Here is a 20,929-nt window from a genome sequence, read left to right as displayed (position 1 = left end):
TGTCTATCTCTTAAACTTCTGTAGGAATAAAACACCTAGGCCGTATTAGGATACTATAAAACTTACGTCACTAACTAAAAATTTCTTATAAGGGAAAATTACTTTCAGCATAAGTTAATTTAATGATTAATCTCAACCTGAACTGCTTATTCAACATCTAATTATAAAAGCAAACTAGCACCTATTTTACAATTGTATTATTAAAAAGCATGATTGATTGTAATAAATATTCCTCATACAGTTGATCTGAGGATAGATTCTGCTTTACAAGGTAAAGCAGTCTTCTGAATGAGCACTGACTTCTTTTTTTCTTTTAAATCAGTATTCACATATGATGTAATGTTGTCCCCCAGAGGCTGGTGCACCAGTTGTGCCCATCCCTGGGGAATGTGGATCTGAAGTGACACAAAGTGACACATGTCTTTATTACATCATGTCTCAATTATTGAAATGTGCTTTTCATTTAGGCTGCTTTTGAAGAAAATTTAGAAACTTGAATAGGTCCAGACTGCAGTAGCATAGTTGTAAATGGAGACTGTAATTTCCTTGTTGAAATTGGATTCAGCTTTGGTTTTGGTGACAATTTAGAGTTCAGATCATGACCGTTCAAAGCCTGAACAGTTTAGGACCAGATTATCTAAGCCTACCCACTGCTGAGATTTTTGGAGGCCCTGTTGTCTCTCCCAACAACCTCAGAGATATACTTCTCAAGGGAGAGCCTTTTTAGTGGCTGCATCTCTCCTCTGGAACTTCCTTCTGATGGAGGCCTAAAACACTTCAACAGTAATACTTTCTTTTTAGGAAGACAGTATACATTAAAATTTTAATCTGCTGCTTTGATTACTTGTCTCTGTCTTTGCTGTAGTTTTGTCATGTACTGCTGGTCATTAGGTATGTTCTAAATTCTAAGAGCTTCATCTAATGGTGCCCATCAGCCTGTTCTAAACTGCTGCTTCTGTTCCAGTCCCGCTCCCTTCCACAAACAACTTCCCCTGCTTGCACAATGCAGATTTTATGCTTCTGGGTCAGGCTCCAAAATTAGTGTAAATCCTTGTTTCTGGAACAGGGTAGGTTGGCAGGGCTGCCCAGGTGAGCTCTATCAGCCCACTGCATTCCATACCTAAGTCCATCTGATTTGGACAAGCCCCTAGGTATATTTTAAATTCTTAAATGTATCGTTCCTTCGAATTACCTGCTTTGAGTTCCCATGCAGAAAGGTGGATTATACTGCATGCTTGAAAACAAATAAAATACTGACCTCAAGTGGGGGAATACTTCATGCTGTAGGTTCAAAGGTCTCTAATGTGATATTAGACTTTAATTTGCTTTTGTTGTGAATGCCTTTGGAACTCTCTTGACTATGTTTTCTTTAGCTTGCTTTGACTACAGTGATCTTATCTTCCCTCTCTGCAGATCTTGTCCCATGCGTTGCCTCCTTCCCCTTTCTCCTTTTCTGATATTGTGACATACATAAGAAGTCGATACAGCCCTGCTGGCCATGTGAGGGGGTTTCAGAAGTGCACTGGCAAACCCCAGCCCCTCTGTCCATGCATGGCACTTTCCCTGTTGTTGCACACTTGAGTAATGTGGGACAGGGCTTTCCTCCCTTATTGATTCTTTTATTTCCTAAATGCATCACTTGCCCTTTACCTCACTGTTCTCAGGACAATATATGATAAAAACACAAAGCCCAAAAGCCACATGAAAACTTAAAAGTAGCCTCTCTTGAGCTTGGCCAACTGTATGCATGTTACAATAAAATGGGAATGAGGGTTGAGTGAAGATATGCAGAATTATCTTTCCTATACAGTTCTTTGCAAGCTCCTTTTGGAAATCTTAGCCTCCTAGTATGGATATTGGAAGGCAACTCAGCAGGATTCCCACAATATTCATAGTGTTTATTTGTTTAAAATATTTCTTGGCCTCCTTTTGTCAGGGCCTACGACCTCCCAGATTAGAATAATAGGAGTAGTAGTAGTAATTAATAATAATAGCAGCCGCTGCTGCCGCCAATATTGCCTTTAAAAGCCATAAAAACAGGAACAACAAAAACATAATAAAATCCCAGCAGCAATCATATCATGGAAAAGTGAAATAATATGTTTCCAGGGCACTCTTAAAGCCTGCAATGGTGGGGCCTGGTGGACCCTTGACAGGCACTGTGGCTGCTGTACTACTGAGCACGGCTGCTGTGGAAAAGGCCCCCGTCCCATGTGATCACCCACTAATTGTCTTCACGGATAAGCAATGAAGAGGGCCTCTGTTGTTGTTGCTTTCTATGTCCCTCAAATGCTTTAAGGCTTCCATGTCCATATAATTACAGTCCTGACATCTCAGGCACTGTGAGAAATAAGAAAAAGAGGCACCATTTTCTTCCCCAGTATGAGGTAATTTCCAAGGTGCAAGCAAGTTTCTATGGCAGTCAGACCATTCCAAGCAATGAACATCAGTGAATGTTGATAGGAATCAAAGTGTTATTAGATATGGATACCAGCAGGGCCAACAGTCATAAACAAGGCCAAGAAACCTCATGTAAGAAAACACACAGATGAAGAAGCAAAGCTGCAGGGAAGGAGAGGAAGGAGCAGGGAAGTAGTCACTTTGTGGTCACTGCTTTGTGGTCAGGAGTGGACAGTTGATACTGTGGTGGAGCTTATCAGGATCAGGAAGAACTCTGCTGCTCTTGGCATAACCATAAAAGGAAACCTTGGTCAGTCAGGCACTGCTGCATTGGCAAAGGTACTGCAGCTCTTTGACAGAGATCCAGTCAGAATTAGACTCAGCCCATAACCTGTCATTCTCAACTACCATCTGGCTCAGATTGGCTCCAGCACTTGTGGCCTTTGGCCTGCCTGCAGCTGAGCTCTGATACAAGAAAGACGTGGGAAAATAATTGACATTGATGGATTGTGCCCTGCCCATTGTGCACTTTATGTTGGAGATAATTCCCCAAGTGGTTTTCTATTTAGAAAAAGAATGTGATACTTCCCTTTGCTTTATTACAAACACTAGACTAGGATGCAGCTTAGGCTATTAGAGAGATGACTGAGCTGAAGAAAATGCTCCAGTTTACAAATGAAATAATTGGGAATACAGCATGTTTTCCATCCAGACTTAGATTCCAGTACTTGTTACAATTATGACTAGAATTTTGGCCTCTTCAGCTGGAACTCTGTCCAGTAGTTAATGTTATGCAACCGAATACAATCAGTGGAATTTATGGAAGTATAAAAACAATTAAAAATTCAAATTAAAAGATTGCACTGGAATGTTGGGCAGTGGAAATGTTTTTATGCCTTTTCTGTTTCTGACTTTGGGCTTTGCTAGTCAGGAGTTATATTTCAACATCAAATGACCCAAAACCCTGACTTGTCATCCTTGAAAAATGAATTTCCGCCATTGCAGCGCTGCCTGTTCCTTGTCCCACAAAATATCAGATGTGGAAGTGAATAAATTGAACCTCAGTTAACTTTAAAGGTACTTGTTTGATCCCAGCATTGAATGTTTGTAATGGAATGTTACTAAAAGTTTAACTTTAGCTCTGAGGAATCATTTCTGTGAAAGTATATAATTCATATAACTCTGCAGTCCTATAGATGACTACTCAGAAGTAATCCTCTACTGACTTCAGAGGAATTATCCCTATTTAAACTGGTACAAGATTGTAGCCTAAACAATTCATATAATTCCATATTATTATTATTATTATTATTATTATTATTATTATTATAACATTTCTATGCCGCCCCTTGCCGAAGCCTCGGGGCGGCTTACAACACAATAAGATACATTCAAATACAATAGAACATAATAAATTACCACTTAAATACAAAAATACAAAAAATACACTGAGATACAATAATATAAAATTAAAATTAACAGTATAAAATATGTAAATAAAGAATATAGGAGGAGAAATAAATAAATAATATTTATCACACATCTGTATCTCCAAATAGTCAAAGTTCCCTGGCTGCTTTGCAAAGGTTTAACACACTAAAAATACAATGTTATACATAAAATAGAATGAATTTATATACAAGGATACAAACAGACAGTGCCTATGTGCAAAAACACAGAGATCTAAGCAATTTTGTGTGGCTGCTTAATGATTCTTTCAGTTGTCCCAACAGCGGGACCATAGGAAATCAAAGTTTGAATGGTACAGGCAATGGAATACTTCTCATGCCTTGGCAAGTAACTTGCATTGGTTATTTCACAATTCTGATGTGTCTGTCAGTGAAAAGAGCAATCTACTTCTCAGCTGAAGTTGAAGATAGATCTGATGACGGGAATTGAATAGGAAGTGATTTTCATATAGAGAAAGAAAAATATTTTTTCTTACAGAAAATATTCCCTAAAATGTTAATTTAAAATGTTACATGCATTGAAAGGATATTATTTCCTTGCCTCATTTATCCTTAATAATGATGATGATGATGATACCTAACCCAGATAGAAAGTTGGATTTCTTATTTCTCACCACCACCCATAAGCTTTATCTTTACATGTTTGTTAATGCTGCTAAATAAGGAAAAATATATAATGGGAAAGCTTGCTCTTGTAATTAAAGACATAAAAGGTTCATCAAAGACTTTGCATATAATGAAAATGAGCACATATACTGAAGTAAGGTACTGTACATGTTGCTATTGGTACAAACGGATGGGAAGCAGATGACGTGTCTTAGCAATTATAGTCCAGTTGTGCCATGACAATTATTGCATTGTGCATGGCACAACTGGACCAGATAGTTGTGTTTCAGATGGCAGGATACAATATTTATGTATTTATCGTATGGCGCATTCACATCACACTTCAATGAAAAAACATAGGCATAAAAATCTGACATATAAAAGATAAAATATTATAAAGGTATGTCTAAATTACAAATATATATGTTGCTTCAGTTGTCATAGGCAGGAAATCAGCAGGCTATATTAAAGCATGGCTTTAAGAGTTATTTTTTTCCTTATACAAAATCTGAAAAGTAGGATTCATTCCATGTTAGCTATATGCATTTTGCACTGTTCATTCTGCAGCTTTTCTATGATGCTTCCACAAATTATTTCCATGTATTGCAGATTCATTCCAGTCATGTTTAACCCTCTTGCAGGGGTTCAAAAACATGAAAGGTTTAGCTGTGAACTCTTACATCAGCAAGGTATTACTGGGTTTGCAGGTTATCACTTCACATGTGTCTTACCAAAATGAGTGCAGAGACTTTTGTAAGAACTTTTAACCTAAAGTCCAGGGTGTTACTGCCTACAAAATTATATATGCAGAAATTAAGTAGTCCCTGGAGTATTGCAACGAAATGACACAATAATAGGCTTTTCCTTGCAACCTAATTAGGGCTAGGTAAATATGTGGGGTTAAAGCTGTCCCTTAGTCAGATTGATTGCCATTGATATTCAACAAAATCTCCTTGACGGACAGTTGATCCAAATGCATGATGGAATTAATTTGGGTTATGCATGGTGGCTATAACTTTTTAAATGGATGCCAGTGTGATTCAAAAATCATATGTAATATCAACATTTTCAATTTATACTTCCTTTGAATAAAAATGTTCACTTAGAGGTTATCCTTGACTAATTTATGCTGACTTCATGCCAACTTTGAATATATTTGTTGAAAATTTCCTGTAGCATATATTTAGGGCTGTCAAAGAGGCTTTTATCCTGGAAAAAAAATCGTGCTGGTTTTAATTACAATTTTAAATAGCTCTATAACCATTGTGAACTCTGGGTTTACATCATTTTTATGATAGCTCATAGTTCCTGGTTTATTGATTTTGTCATTTGTTTCATTACATTTAATGCAAACCTTTTGTACTGCGTTATTCTGTTCTCTGGGGATAGCAGGCGGAGGTCGGGGGGACAACATGTAGTGTCTTGGCTAAAACAGCATGGCACATACAATTTTATCACAGACTGAATTCATTGTGAAAAGGTATAAATACTGTTCAGCAGAATGTTGTAGAAATATGTCAGTAAGAGTGAAAGATTTTCATGCAGCCTTTGTCTCTGCTCGTCAGCATCTATTTCTGCAAAGCTAAAACTATTTTAGTATGTTTTATTATAGCTGTATGACATAAAATTGGTAAATATGTGGCAAAATTATAGTTAACTAATGGCCTTTTCCTCCCTTCCCTTCCCTTCCCTTCCCTTCCCTTCCCTTCCCTTCCCTTCCCTTCTTTGTTTTTTATGGAAGCAATTAATTAATGAAATGTAATGTCTAGACCAAAATGCTGCTTAGCTTCAGAGCTGATTCAGCAAAAGCAGCTTGGAATGCCATGCAACTAGAAAATTAGTATGTTAGGCTAAAACCTTTCTTGAAAATGTTAGCTTTCTAAAAGTAGAGGTGTTGACCCTTAGAGAACTTTGATTAGGTCTCAACAATGCATTAGCATCGAATCGCCTTGTAGTACTGTTTCTCATCCCTGAATTAGGTTGAATTTACACATTGATCTTCCTTATGTGGTAACTTTTGTAGTCTATTTATCTTCCAATGATTTCTGGTGGTATGACATTCTGCTGGACAGTATTTAAAGCCCTTCATGGTTGATTAGTCTGTGGTAAAACCATATTTATTTATTTATTTATTTATTTATTTTTCAATTTATATCCTGCCTTTTTCCTACAAAGGGCTCAAGGCAGCTTACATCTCCTCCATCTTATCCCCACAACAACAACCCTGTGAGGTAGGTTGGGCTGAGAGTCTGTGACTGGCCCAAAGTCACTCAGTTGGCTCCTTGGCTGAGCAGGGACTGGAACCCAGATCGTCTGAGTCCCAGTCCCATGCTCTTAACCACTACACCACACTGGCTCTCTATATGTGCCTTTCTCTGCAAAACAAACCAGTACTCACCATGGAAGACCGATCAGGGTCTCCCATGAAACCTTCCATCACAGGGCCCAAAAGAAAGATATTGACCTCATAAGATTTTAGTAGGATAAAAAAGGATACCAATGAAATTGGCACTCAGATGATAGGAAGCATTTTGTGCATGTATAATCGTGACATTGCCAATACAGTGAATTCAGTTCCCAGTTGGTAAAACTGGACCATAGAAGTATTTTAGAGAACAATTTTAGAGAAAGAGGTGCACTGTTGAAAAGCATCATGGGAGCTTTTTTCCGAACTCATTTTTGTACAGTACAATGGCTGCTATGTCTTATTCAAGGAATTAAAGGAGCTTAATTTTTGGAACTTTAAGAGGAAAAGTTAAACATCAATTTCAGAATAGGTACTTAATAAACATGTTTGTAGCATTTTTCAGATTTCTTTAGTGTTGTACAACTGTCAACCATCAAATTGTTGTTGCCAGCTTTTCTACTCTATTTAAGTTATTAACTTTTTAACTTAGATTTCTAAAACATATGTTAGACAGTTTGATTTTGATTCAAAAAAGATAAGCAAAGCTCCCAATAAGTACAGAACTGTGACAATTCCTGTTCTTTTTTATTTTGGACACTTATATTTAACATATAGCATAGCAAAGCACATTGTTTAAATTTGACAAGTATATTTACATCCTCTGCTGTAAATTGCAGAAGTCAAGTTGTGGTTCATACTTGGAATTACTCGAGGTATGCCAAATGTGTGTGCTGAGTTTAATTCTAACAACTTGGAATTTTATTTTTACTGTGTTTTATCATTTTAACTTGTGAGCTACCCACAGAACAATGATATTAAGCAGCTTCATATAAATACATTGAATAAATACATTACTTCAAGGAAGATACTGTATTTTGCTATGTTCAGGTCAAGAGAGATAGTTCAGTGTGTGTTTCACACACCTGCTTTTCACTTGGACATTATCTAAAAATTCAAGTTGTGCTTTGCACTGGAAACATTGAATTTTCCCTTCAATGCATATGCCAGACTTACATGGGTTCAAGAGTTGTTACACTGCAAACAAATAGATTGCCAGATAAGCTACTTAAACCAGAGATGCTGTAGGAAGCCCTAACTCCCCATTTTGCTGGCAGCGGGCCCAGTTGATGCCAAGGTGGCATTGGATACTGCTTGTTGTTCCAAGAATTGTTCAGGTGCATATGCATGAACCAATACACAGTCAACACACACAGAGAAATCCACCAGTTTCCGAGTGGAAGTTCATATATGTGCTTGCTAGTTCTAACATAGATTTGATTGATGTGTCAGTATCCTCCATCCTTTTCTCATTTAAACTATTATTTATAAAAGTCAAGCAGCAGTATCAAGGATTCATTTCTTGACATGATGATCTAGTGCAGCCTGTTGCCCTCCAGACTATGCTTTTGAATCAGCCCTCAGATAACAGTATCTGACAAGTAAGGCAACATTTTTTTTTTACTTAATCCCCCATGTCATTGGCAAGACAGCAGCATATGCCTGAAAACTCCTGCCTGGGGCGATGTGTGTGGCTTGACTGTAGTTCTTGTTTCATTAGTACTCTTAACAGTTAAAAAGAAAATGTGATCTAGTGGTCAGACTGGGACATCCTTGCTTGAAATTTCATCTTAGCCACAAAGTTTAAATGACAGTCTTAAGTCTTAAGCTACTCACTGGGCTGCACTGTCCAATGCTTTGCCACTCAGGTTAGCCAACTGCATGGAGAGGAGCAAGATCACGTGTTCCTTCCAGTGCAGCAGCCGTGCTTCCCACATTCTGTGTATTTCTTCAGAGAAGAGGTTGTTGATTACAAATAATGCATCATATACTGTTTATTTATTATACTGTATATACTGTAATAATTTATTATATTATTAAATATAATAATATATTTATTATTGTGAGCCGCCCCGAGGCTTCGGCGAATAGGGTGGCATAGAAGCCTTCTAAATAAATAAATAAATATTTATCATTTTCCCAGTGAACACAGAGTTACTGAGTATGTGGGTTCTAAAAGGTTTGATTAGAAGAAAACTTAGAAAGATATGAATTCGACAGAACTTGCTTTCTTATTCACAGTTAAGCTAGATAATACAGCAGTTGCCCCTTTAGAGAGAAGTGTGTTGGTGGTCTATTTAACAGAATATCAGTGCAACAATACAAATAAAACATATTTGAGAGCCAGTGTGATATGGTGGTTAAAGTGCTGGCCTGCAGGCCTGAAAAATCCAGGCTGTAGTCCCTACTTGGCCATGAAGCTTATTGGGTGACTCTGGGCCAGTCACTCATTCTCAGCCTAACCTACTTCACAGAATTTTTGCTGTGAGGATAAAATGGAGCTATGGAATCCTACATGGGTTGCTCACAATCCATGGTTTCTAATGGGTTCAGATTTGCAGCATCCAAACCAGGAATGGAACATTCTTTTGCATAAAATACTGTAAGATTCTCTCTGTCTAAATAGGTACTCCAAGTAACTAAGGCCCAGTTTGCACGTAATGACCAAACATGGTTGATCACTTTGTATAAATCAAGTGTTAGTCAAGGGTAGCACAATTCTACTGCAACTGTACAGCCATAGAATTATTCAGAATCCCTGTTCCAATCTTGAAAACTTGTTTGGGGGTGACACACGGGAGTGCCCCCTCTGTGTCCATAGTTTATGCAGGAAAAAAAAAGCTCATGGCAGCTTCTCTGAGGTCACAAAGGCAACATCAGAGAAAGAGCAGAGTAGGCATTCTGGTGGGCAAGGAAGGGAGGAGACAGATGCCACCATGATATGAGAAATATTAGCATTGCCACCCTTCTACTCGAAGGCATGATGCCTTGACCACAGTGGGTGAGCACCTCTGGGCTCCTTCCACACTGCATAGGAAGACCATAATCTTCAGAGTTACAGGCCTTAGAAAATTTGAAAGTCGTAGCAAGGATTCTATTATCTGGGATACTGAAAAGCTGATGACAACTGCTTCTAAGAGCACTTCGTCATCATACATATGTCAGAAAAGAAAAGAATGGATGTCTATCGTATATAGGACAAATAAGCTTCACATATGGGAGTGGAGACAGAGCGGGTCGAAAACCCATTTGGAAGTGTGTCCACAGGGATTGGACAGATCAGTGGACTTCTGGTCCATATCAGTTTCGCATGTGTTCTTGATAAGTATGTTCTACCCAGTCTCTGCAAGGAAAAAGGAGCAAAAAAAAAAAAAAAAACCCTAAGCACACTACTTAGCATTTAAATTGTATACAAAGCCTGCAGCTGAATACATTTACTTCTGAAATATGCATTTTTGTATGCCTTTCCCCTAAAATATGTAGGTTTTATACTGGTTTCCTTCTAAAATAATATTTTGGTAGAGTTTCTTTTAGTTGAATCAAAAAATTCAAAGAAATACGCATTCCGAAGGATAAGTATCACTCTGTGCACAGGTTAAATATGTGAATTATGTTGTTTTTCTTGACAATGCAGATCAAAGGAAATTCTTTAGGATTCCTGGAACACAGTGCATTGGTTTTTGACCTATAGAAAGATAAACTTTATTGCAGTCAAAGACCAGTTCCATTCAATAAATACATAGATTTAAAAAAGTTAAATCTATATTAAAACCCCACTTTGTGGTGCTACTGTGGCTATGCAAAGCACCATTGAATGATGTGATGTTTTAGAGTGCTACTAGCAAAAAATGGTCCTTGATCCCAATAAACTTAGAATATAATTTTTGATGCCAGGGTGGAAAGAGAACAAGGGACGGGAGTGTGAAATTAATAGCAAAGTTTGTAGCAGCATTGTTTCTCAAAAATGAAATGTAGATGTACTTTCATATCTCTTTGTGGAGTGTCCTAAGGAACGCCCCTCCCCCCAATATTTTCTTCTGTCTCTACTGGGCAATGGAGAACAACTGATGGTTATCAGTCAAGAATAACTAGGGAAACCATAAACCTTCACCAATTGCTATGGAGATAGCCATTTATATGTTTGGTATGCAGTGTTCATTACATAAGCAATTGGGCACAGTAAAATGCGGATGTTGTAAAAATCCTGAAACTGAAAAGTGGTGAGGAAGGGGAGGATGGAGGAGGTTTCAGTTTTTAAGATGGGCATTAAATTTGAATCTACATTCTTAGTAACATTTATTCCCAAAACGATGTGAAACCATTCCTTAGAGAAATACTAACTTTTAAGCCTGGACTACACTCAAAGTGAAACAAACTCAGTTTCCTTTATTTGTAGTCTTGTGTGGCACACACACTTACACCTACAAATACATGTGTTCTTGGAAACTCAGAACTTTTCAGGTCAAGCATGAGGCTTAGATTGGCAACAGGCTGATGCCGAGGACTGATTATGGTAAGAGTAGGTGAGGGTCACATGGACAGAAGATGGTAAAAAGATGGACCAGAAGTCAGGATTCAAGGGTTTCATTCTAGTTCTTGTTTGTTCAAGAAAAAGTTGCCCAGGATACGAAGTTGGCTTGAAAGGAAAAATGTTACAGGGCTAGTTCTGTCTCCATTGGGTTGTAAAGTTGAGTTGCGATTAGACCTTGGAGTGATTGGATAGTATTTAAGCCAGTGCTGTAGCCTAAAAAGCACTCTTGAATCACAGGCTCCTCAGTCTGGCTGACTGCAGGAAGTGCATTGGTGATGCAGGAAGTAAAGTGCTGGAGATTCGCTACTGAAGGTCCCATTTTGAGACCTCCCCTGGTAGCTTACAGGTCTAATACCAGGACAGGATACTGTTCTATCAGTGGCCTTTGCTGGTTCTAGAGAAAGGGAAAATAGCCCCATGTTTAGACCTGTGTGCTCCTTTTACCAACAGTTATATGCAAATCTCCAACTTAGAACTAATTTAGTTTCAAAGGCAGTGATTACATTTTATCAGCTTGACCATAGATTTAGTTACTTTTCACATCAGAATTCCACCTTTCCTTTAAGGAATTTGGGGCGACATTTATCATATGTGTTTCAAAAAATTATAGGATGCACCTTCATCCAAAGGAGGATTTTTAGGCATACTGAGCACAGTTTTTATTCTGTTGTGTTTTCAGTGGTATTTTAATGCATTTTGCTTTATTCTTGTTTCAGTTCAGTTTTTAAAAACTTTTTAGTGCATATGAACGTAAGCTGCCTTGAGTGCAATTTTCTTGGTGGAAATCTGGAGGACAAATCAAATGAATTAATTAATAAAATAAAGATGATATAAACAAAAATAAAATATTCTGTACAGTAAAAGAACTTCCTACTCAAACATCCTGATTTCAACTAAGTTTTAAGTAACGCTTAAGGACACTTGCTCCTGGGGAGGAAAGCTATGGCAAATCTATAAAGCATACTAAAAAGCAGAGGCATCACCCTGCCAACAAAAGTGTGTATACTCAAGGCTATGGTTTTCCCAGTTGCAATGTATGGCTGTGAAAGTTGGACCATAAGGAAGACTGAGCGCCGAAGAATTGAGGCCTTTGAATTGTGCTGGAGGAGACTCCTGCAAGTCCCTTGGACCGAAAGGCGATCAAACCAGTCAGTCCTAGAGGAGATCAACCCTGACTGCTCTTTAGAAGGCCAGATAGTGAAGATGAAACTCAATTACTTTGGCCACCTAATGAGAAGGAAGGACCTCCTGGAGAAGAGCCTAATTCTGGGAACAATAGATGGCAAAAGAAGGGGATGGCAGAGGATGAGGTGGCTGGATGGAGTCACTGAAGCAGTTGGGGTGAGCTTAAGTGGACTCCGGGGGATGGTGGAGGACAGGAAGGCCTGGAGGAATGTTGCCCATGGGGTCACGATGGATCGGACATGACTTCGCAACTAACAACAAAATGGCACCAGACCATAACATTAAACAGCATAAGGTAGAACATTCCATTCATAGGTCTCAACTGACCTGAAAGCAACAAATATTTCAAACATGAATGAATCATAGTTGGATTTTTGGTAAGCTATTAAAGTTGTGAAACAACATACGAGAAGGCAACTTCTGGTTTAAACAGCGTATGGAGTATGCAGTTTGCTAAGTACTGTAATTTAATTTTTTTTATCTTCACCAAGCAGACTTTCACACAATAAGAATGTGAAGTTCAGCACCTAAGAAAATCAAATTCCATATGTTCACTTCAGTATATATTTCATTCCTATTAAAGAAGCTTGCTGATTACCAGAGAATGTGATTTCCATTTTTCTGATATTCTCCATAGGATCAGGTGACCAAATCCTTTGCAACATTATCTCAGATAATAATGATAAGAATGTTTGCTTAAAAGATGTACACATAATTGGCTTAAACTAATACATTAACAACTTACATTCATTATTAGTATATTTGTCATTCTAAGTAGCCATTAAAATTAGAATCCTTCTGGCATGCTTGACATTCTGGCTAAACAGAATGACAACCAAGGAGCAAATAATAGCCAGATGACATTTGAGGTGGGGAATATGTCATTTCTACCATGCGCAGGACTGAAAGAATGGCTATTATAAATAGATGGGAGGGAAATGCAAGAAACAATTGCTGTACGGAGCGTCCCTGTTCTGCTCTTCCCTCTCCATTTTTGCATTCCTTCCTGCAGCACCAGACAATCAACATTCCTTGACCAATGAGGATTTCCAATTTGCGGAAGGGGATTCCTACCCTTAGTTTCCCCCTACCCAAGGTCCCCAAAGTTTAATAGCCCCCTCCAGGATGTAGACGGGATGACTTTGGTTACACAAGGATCCACCCTTGGGGAACAGAGTTCTCTGTTAGTGTGTAAGATGTGACTGTAGCTTTCACTAAGGAGATCCGTGTAGCTAAGATGGAAGTATGCCTTGTTTGCTTCCTGCATTCTGGGTATTTCACTATGGCTTGTGGCTCCAAATACGGCTAATGCTCTCTCATAAGTTGCACAGAATTGGTAGACATGCTGCTTGTGTAACTGCACATTGTAAGCTGTTGAACATACAAAAGGGAAGATTGTCCTATTGGGTCAAGATGACTCTTTTATCTGGCTGTACGTGAGTTGTACTGCAGCAGTACAACAAGCCAGCAAACCACAGGTCTGCACAGCTTCTCTTTAACACTGGTTGTCGAGTCAGTAGTTTTCATGCAGGACAGAAAAGGTACAATGTTCTCTTTTTTCCTTTTTTTTTTTTAAATTCACAATATTTAACCTAAAATATATTTCAGTGTATCCTTTCCAATGAATGCAGTTATAGCATCATTACTAGAAGATGGCTACATGAATTCAAACTGAATGTTATATTTAGATTATTAAGAAAATAACACAGATTAAGAAACTATCTTTTATGTATTTTATGTTTCATGTGCAGTGGAAAGAGAAATAATGTTTTGTGTGTATGTTGGCGTTAGCTCTTAGTTTTCATCATTTCTTATATGTAGATATATTTTCAGTTTCACATATTTCTTATGTAATAAAATGTATGTGAACATGTTCTTGAAAACTGTGGAAAACTTTAGATTTTTAAATCAAACCTGTTACTTAATTCTGAATTGTACAGAACCAAATTGACAAATATTTTATGACCTGGATTTACAAAGGACAAGATGCAATCAAACATGAATTCCAAAAAGCTTGTTATTATGTGATTTATTCTCATGAATTTTATTGGGACTTCCTATGCAATTTCAAGCTAAATCTATGTTTATGAGCTCATACACATCTATTAAACTTGCTGTCATAGAACAGAACTCTTTAGTTTCTGACAGTCTTCCTGTCCTTTAGGTACTGAAAAATGAGCGTAGAAAAACCATTAATTGTTTTAGGGTCTGACTCGGAGGTGTTGTTATATGTGAACCCAAAGGGTACATGCCAGGGATCTATGATCTCTATTTTTGTGTGTGGCCCATTTAATATATATTCTCCTCCCAGTTGAAGAGACTTAATTTTGGAAGATCATGAATTGCATGATAAATAAATGAAAGGGTTTGGGAAATCTTGAAAGAAAATAGGGAAGCAATTCACTTTTGTGAGGTGGACTTGAAAGGGCTGGGCCTGAGTGCGACATTACTTAGTTTGCTCCCCTAAAATGCCTATTGTGCTACAACATCTGGTGGTCAAAGAGTGGCTTATCTAAAGCAACTCCCTTGTCTTGCAAGCAGTGGATGGCCTTGGGAAACCCATTCTTCTCTAATCTAATAACCTGTTTCCAACAGCTGTCTGAAAATTATAATGTACTGGTTAAAGAATCTGATCAGGACTAGGGAAACTTTCAAGCATGAAGCTCATTGGATAACTATGGCACTACCTCTCTTTTCGTATCTAACTCTCCTTATAGGGTTTATTTATTTATTTTCCAATTTTATCCTGCCTTTTTCCTACAAAGGGCTCAAGGCAGCTTACATCATTCTCCTCCTCCATCTTATCCCCACAACAACAACCCTGTGAGGTAGGTTGGGCTGAGAGTCTGTGACTGGCCCAAAGTCACCCAGTTGGCTCCATGGCTGAGCGGGAACTAGAACCCAGATCGTCTGAGTCCCAGTCCCATGCTCTTAACCACTACACCACACTGGCTCTCCCAGTTGCTGTGTGGAAGATAAAATAGGTTAGAGAGAGAAACCATATGCAATATCCCCAAACTCTTTCAGGAAGAGGCAAGGTCACCACATAAGAATAAAATGTCTCCAAGGAATTCACAGGTGGAAAAAACAACTTTCCTTGCCATTTCTTGCTATGTTCCCATGGGGAAGTATTTCTGGAAAATTTTCTGCTTGCTTAATTTCATAATGATACACTGAATATGACATGAGGCTTGACTAACTTTCTTGAATTAAAAATTTTTCAAGTGCAGTTGGTGTGTACATGCTGATTATGTGAACAGGATTCAATTATCTTAGTAACTGCATAAAAACAGCCTCAGTTTTATACTTCGTACTGGCTGTGCTTAAGGGGAAAAATTAGAAAGTTTTCAGAATTCAATCAGAACACCCATATCACACTTTTGCCAGACACTGTGCATTACACTGCTCCTAAGATACAAACACACTTCAGTTTGATTCAGATAAAGAATTTAAATAATCAAACCACACTCCCCAAGCAGATTCACCTCCTTTTCAGGAAATTGTGGTATAGTCATTAAATTTCCACTTCTGCAACAATTTTCAATCTATACTTTGTCCACTTTTAACATATTTATATGTAAATAGGGGGTTTATGTGTGTGAGACCTGCGAAATTAAAAAGGGGGATGGCTCAGGAAGAGCAGCCAGCCATGTTCATGTCTCAAGTTGGAGCAGTCGGCCCCCACTCTTCCCAGATTTCTGAAATCTCAAACCAAAGTCTTCCATGAAGAGTCAACATATGGCCAATACAAACCTGTCTGCATTTAGAATGGAAAAATCTGGCAAAGTATATAATTAAATATATTATTCTTTTATATACATAAATTAAAGTTAATTATGAACTCCTTATGTGCTGTTCAAAAGCAAGCACTTGTTGGCATCTGTCATTTTTCACAATATGAGAACTGAAGATCCCTGTCCAGTAGTTCTGTCCTGATGCTCAAAATCCAGGAACAACTGGGAACACATAGGTTAGAAGTTTGCTGACCCCTCTCCCCCCAATCTTCCTTTACGGTTATGTAATTCCCCTGCACAGGGACTCATGCACACACTGATCTCCACTCAGAAGCCTGGGAAGGAGAAAAACGGAATGGATTAGTTCAAGATGTGCTTTTCCTTCTGATCCCCAGCCTCATCATGCTGCAACTTACTTCACCCAGACCTTGTACTCACAGTGTCCCCCTTCTGCTTAGAGAGAATGCATAATTCTGCCATCGTATTCCAGAGTCAAGAGGTGGCAAAAGAGAAATGCTACTCAAACTGATTTGCTGCCATCTGCAGCTGTGTTTGGCTCTCATCCAGATCAGTTGAAGGCTATTTGTAGGAAAGGGAAACCAAGGATTTCTATAGTCCACCAGTTAGGGAGTTTCCAATACTATCCAGCTGTTATGGCTAATGGCTAAAATCAAACACAAACCAGGGTGTGTCTGAGTAGTGGCAAGTCTTACAAGAAGGGCATGACGAAACAGCCTGCTACCTTGTGTCCCCCCCCCGCCCCCACCCCCGCCCCCGCATTTGTAAAGTGTTCAGCACAAGGAGTGTCCTCTTCTCCCTTCCAAATGGAAAGAGGGTGCTAAGAAGTTGAAAATCTAGAGCCAGAAAAGGAATCATTGCTCAACAGAGGAATTGCCTCATTGCCTACCTCTATTCCATATTACCACACCTCAGCATTCATATACTGACACCCAGGCAGGGAAAAGAGGGAATTTTCTCCATTGACTACTCTTAATTTCTTTCTGGCATTCTCCCCTTATGCAGTCATGCCTTAACTCCCATCTTCCACTACTCTCACTGGATCATGGCTATTGTAGTCAGGGAAAAACTGAAAAAAGCTTTTAAAAAGTTTGATGTCCAGAATAGCCGAAGCCAAATAGGGAAAACCTAAACACTGTATGCTTAAAATTGCTAATATATTGATCCTCCAAATGAGGCCATATCTCTCTCTGAAGGAGTCAAGATAGATTATTTTGCTTTTGTTTTGTATATCTGGAGTCAAATGTATGAAACCTAAGCAAGACTAGAAAACAATGTTTCTCTAACCAAATATCATATTAAGTGTTTTCCACAAAATGTCACATGAACTTCCAGTCTCTAAGTGATCACCTTTGAAGCTTTCATTTAAAGTGCAGGTAAATATCCAAGCTTAGCAATTAATGTTGATTTCTTGCCCGTCCACCGAAAAGATGTTTGAGGTTAATGAGTTTTCTTTCTAATCACTGCGGGGGGGGGGGGGGGGGGGGAATCAGTCCTCTTATCAGTTACATATGTTCCAGGTGCCAGTATTTAGGAAGAGCCTACTTTCTGAAATCTGTCTTTCTAAAATTGTTGTTCCTATTTTTCCTTTGGGGGAGATGTCATTTAAAAATGCCATTAGCATGCACACATACATATTAGAATTCTTCAATTTTTGGCTTCCTCCACTATATACTTAAAAAAGTCAAAACCCATGAGCATATTCATTTGTGAGGGAGGTGAGGAGATGTACCTTAATATATGTCAAGACTACATGCCTGAATTACTGTAAATGGATGCACATGGACACCCAGTTCCGGCCACTGCTTTGCGTTCATATTCTTCTTCCACCTCAGGGCGCTGATTGTGATGATGCTGAATGTATTTAAATTTCAACCATACTATAAGGATGGTCAATAAACTGTGAAATGGAATACGAGATGAGTTGATTTTGTTTATATAGAATTTATTTCTGTTTTAATTTTTAAAAATCAGCAGAATGCAAAATATTATTAAATCTAAAAAGAATTGTTTGGTCTTATGATTTTTTTGTATTAAACTTTTCCCCTGTCAACCAAAATTCCATACAGATATTGCACAGTAAAATAATACAAAACCGTACTGATACGGATGCTAATTAAAATAGAGACAAAATTCAGCTATTAGACACCTTTAAAAGTTAGCACACTGCTTCACAAGTCAGAGCATAATACTGTGAGTAGAAGATGTATTCTACTTAGGTACTACTAAGGTACTTCTTAGGTACTTCTGCTTGGGACAAGAGTAGAGCCAAGTGCATTTTAAACTAATATATATGTATAGCAAATAAAATGTATAGCAAAGAATAACAACTTAAAGTATCCTGCCATTGCAAAACATTACAATTCAAGACCAACTTACCCACAATGATTTTCATGTCATTGTCAATTACAAAGCTCCACTTTTACAAAAGCAATCGACAAGAGTAGATAAATATCCTCCTATCAGTGGAGGATATTGTGATTTTAGCTGAATTTAGTTCATTACAAATTTCAAATCTTCTTTCTCAATAGTATTATTCTGTACCTTATTGTTTTTTATTCTTATAATTCATAATACTGATTCCCAGAATGATTTGATTCTATAAGAATTCAAAAAGATTTCTAAGAATCTTACACATGGATTCCATATCCTCAAACAAGTATCACGATTTAGCCTATGAATATATCTAAACTTGAAACGTATTGAGAACAAGTGTGTTCCTGTTTTTGTCTCCTAAATGTTGGATAGTGTATTGTTATGACTTTAAGTAAGATTTTAGTATAATATCCTACTTTACAAACTTTGACTATATTTGTATGAAAGTCAAAACATTTTGGTAGTTTTCTTATACTATATTATCTCTAATTTAATTTATTTGTTCATTTTTAACTGCTTGTATGGGCTGTGAGGGAAAATCATGTGCCCGATTGTAACAAGGTTTAATTTTTACACACCTTTCCCTGATGCTGATTTTCTCAGGCAAAGACAATAGCCATATATATGATGATGGGCCATATGCAGCCAAAGTGGTACAAGATGGAGGTATTCGTAGGTATAGAAACCTGCAGTTTACACAAATAGATTTATTTTCAAAAATACAGTGAAGACGCTTCCAATGAGTGTGCTTAGTAGCCACAGAATATCAATTATATTTTGGAAGGGAAGTGGACTAGAGTTGGATGGAACTGTGAATAGGAGCACTCCGCATAACTGCATTGTACCTCACATCTTAATTTAAGCAATAGATGTAACATTTAACATCTTCTATGTATAATATAGTCTGGTCCTTAACTATGTATTTCAAATTTTGACCTGCACAAGCCTGAGGGGCCTGAGACAGGCAGCAAAAAGTTAAATAAAATGTCTGGGAAAGCATTTTTAATTGCTATTCATGCTTAATCAAAATGATTAAACAGTCTGTTTATTGGAATAAGGTTTTTGGCACAAAGAGCAATACATTAAATAATATTTGTACTAAAGCAATTCACAAATATCCAATATGACATTTAGTGTATAGGTAGTGAACTACTCCAAAAAGGCGGCTGTGTGCGGGCCAGGTCTAGGCTCAACTTCTGCATTTGAGCATCTTTTGAAGCAGTGAATGACAGTTGGGATTAGCTAAAGCCAGGCGGATGAGCCCGAGGGCAGCATGGAAATACCTGGTTAGATCCTGGAATCAGTGATATATGAGCCATATCCTTTTTAACATTATCTTCCGATTTGGTCACACCTGCATTTGCTCAGGCATACTCAGCTATGAAGGGAAGGGAGCTTATATTTTGACATTTGAATTCTTGATTTCTTTATGCACTTGTGCTGATTCTATGTTTGGTCAGAAAGGTTTCCATCGACAGGCCTACCAGATGGGACCAGTAACAATGCAGAAAGGCGCTGAACCACCACAGTCATTTGGTGCTTGGAATAATAAAAGGACTATAAAATTAGATTAGTTGAGTCTAATTTGGAATTGGTATATTCCCCATACACCCTTGAAGCTCTTGGGCAGATAAAGCCTTGAGATTTAGTACTGTCAGTATGGAGGACTACAACTTCCAGTAAAAGCAAAAAAAAAAAAAAAAAAAAGCATTCTGGGAGGTCACTGGGAGCAGCACGGTGACCTCCAATGATTTACAGGCCTTTAGCTTAATGAAATTGTTTCAGTGACATGACGGTAAGAGCTCATAATGGATTGGATGCCCTAATGTAATGAAATTATTCCCTTCTGCCTTGGGGGGTGGGGGGGGGAAGCGCAATTAATATTTACTGAGACCTGACAGGCTTCAGTGTGCTATAGTATGCAGCTCTTTCAGACAGTCAGTGAGAAGAGACAGAGCAGTGTGGCAGCCTACAAGCAAGCTTCCTTCTAGTGACAAGCAGAGGCTGCAAGGGGGTGGAGGGACACCTTAGTGACAGGGAAGCTGAGAACATGGTGCTCCGAGGCAGCATGGTTACCAGGCAAGCCTTCATACTTTTCCTTCCTTCCTGCAGGCAACTGGACAACAATCAGATCAGCTGCATTGAAGATGGAGCCTTCCGAGCCCTGCGTGACTTGGAGATTCTGTGAGTTGACTTTGTGATTTCTCTGTGTGTGTGTGAGTGTGTGTGTGAGTGTATGCGCGCGCATGTGTGTGTGTGTGCTGCAGTGCTCTTATTTGCGTGCGTGTGTTTGTTTCTGTTTATTTCATTTGGCTAAGGTATGCAAGTAGCCAAGAGAAATTTCTCACTTACTGATCTGAGGTTA

General features: G+C 38.3%; 1 protein-coding gene across 1 annotated transcript in view; it reads left to right on the top strand.

Annotated features, from left to right (window-relative positions):
* The window catches only part of SLIT3 (slit guidance ligand 3), a 524,682-nt gene that overhangs the window by 270,566 nt on the left and 233,187 nt on the right, over positions 1–20,929 (top strand). The window contains exon 6 of the mRNA XM_044453633.1: positions 20,677–20,748. Within this exon, the coding sequence (XP_044309568.1) occupies positions 20,677–20,748 (72 nt within the window). The remainder of the gene's footprint in view (positions 1–20,676; positions 20,749–20,929) is intronic.

The sequence above is a fragment of the Varanus komodoensis genome, unplaced genomic scaffold (assembly GCF_004798865.1).
Source record: "Varanus komodoensis strain SLA01 unplaced genomic scaffold, ASM479886v1 scaffold7_1, whole genome shotgun sequence".
Classification (NCBI taxonomy): domain Eukaryota; kingdom Metazoa; phylum Chordata; class Lepidosauria; order Squamata; family Varanidae; genus Varanus; species Varanus komodoensis.
The sequence above is the reverse complement of the archived record's forward strand: the minus strand, read 5'-3'. Positions and strand labels throughout refer to the sequence as shown.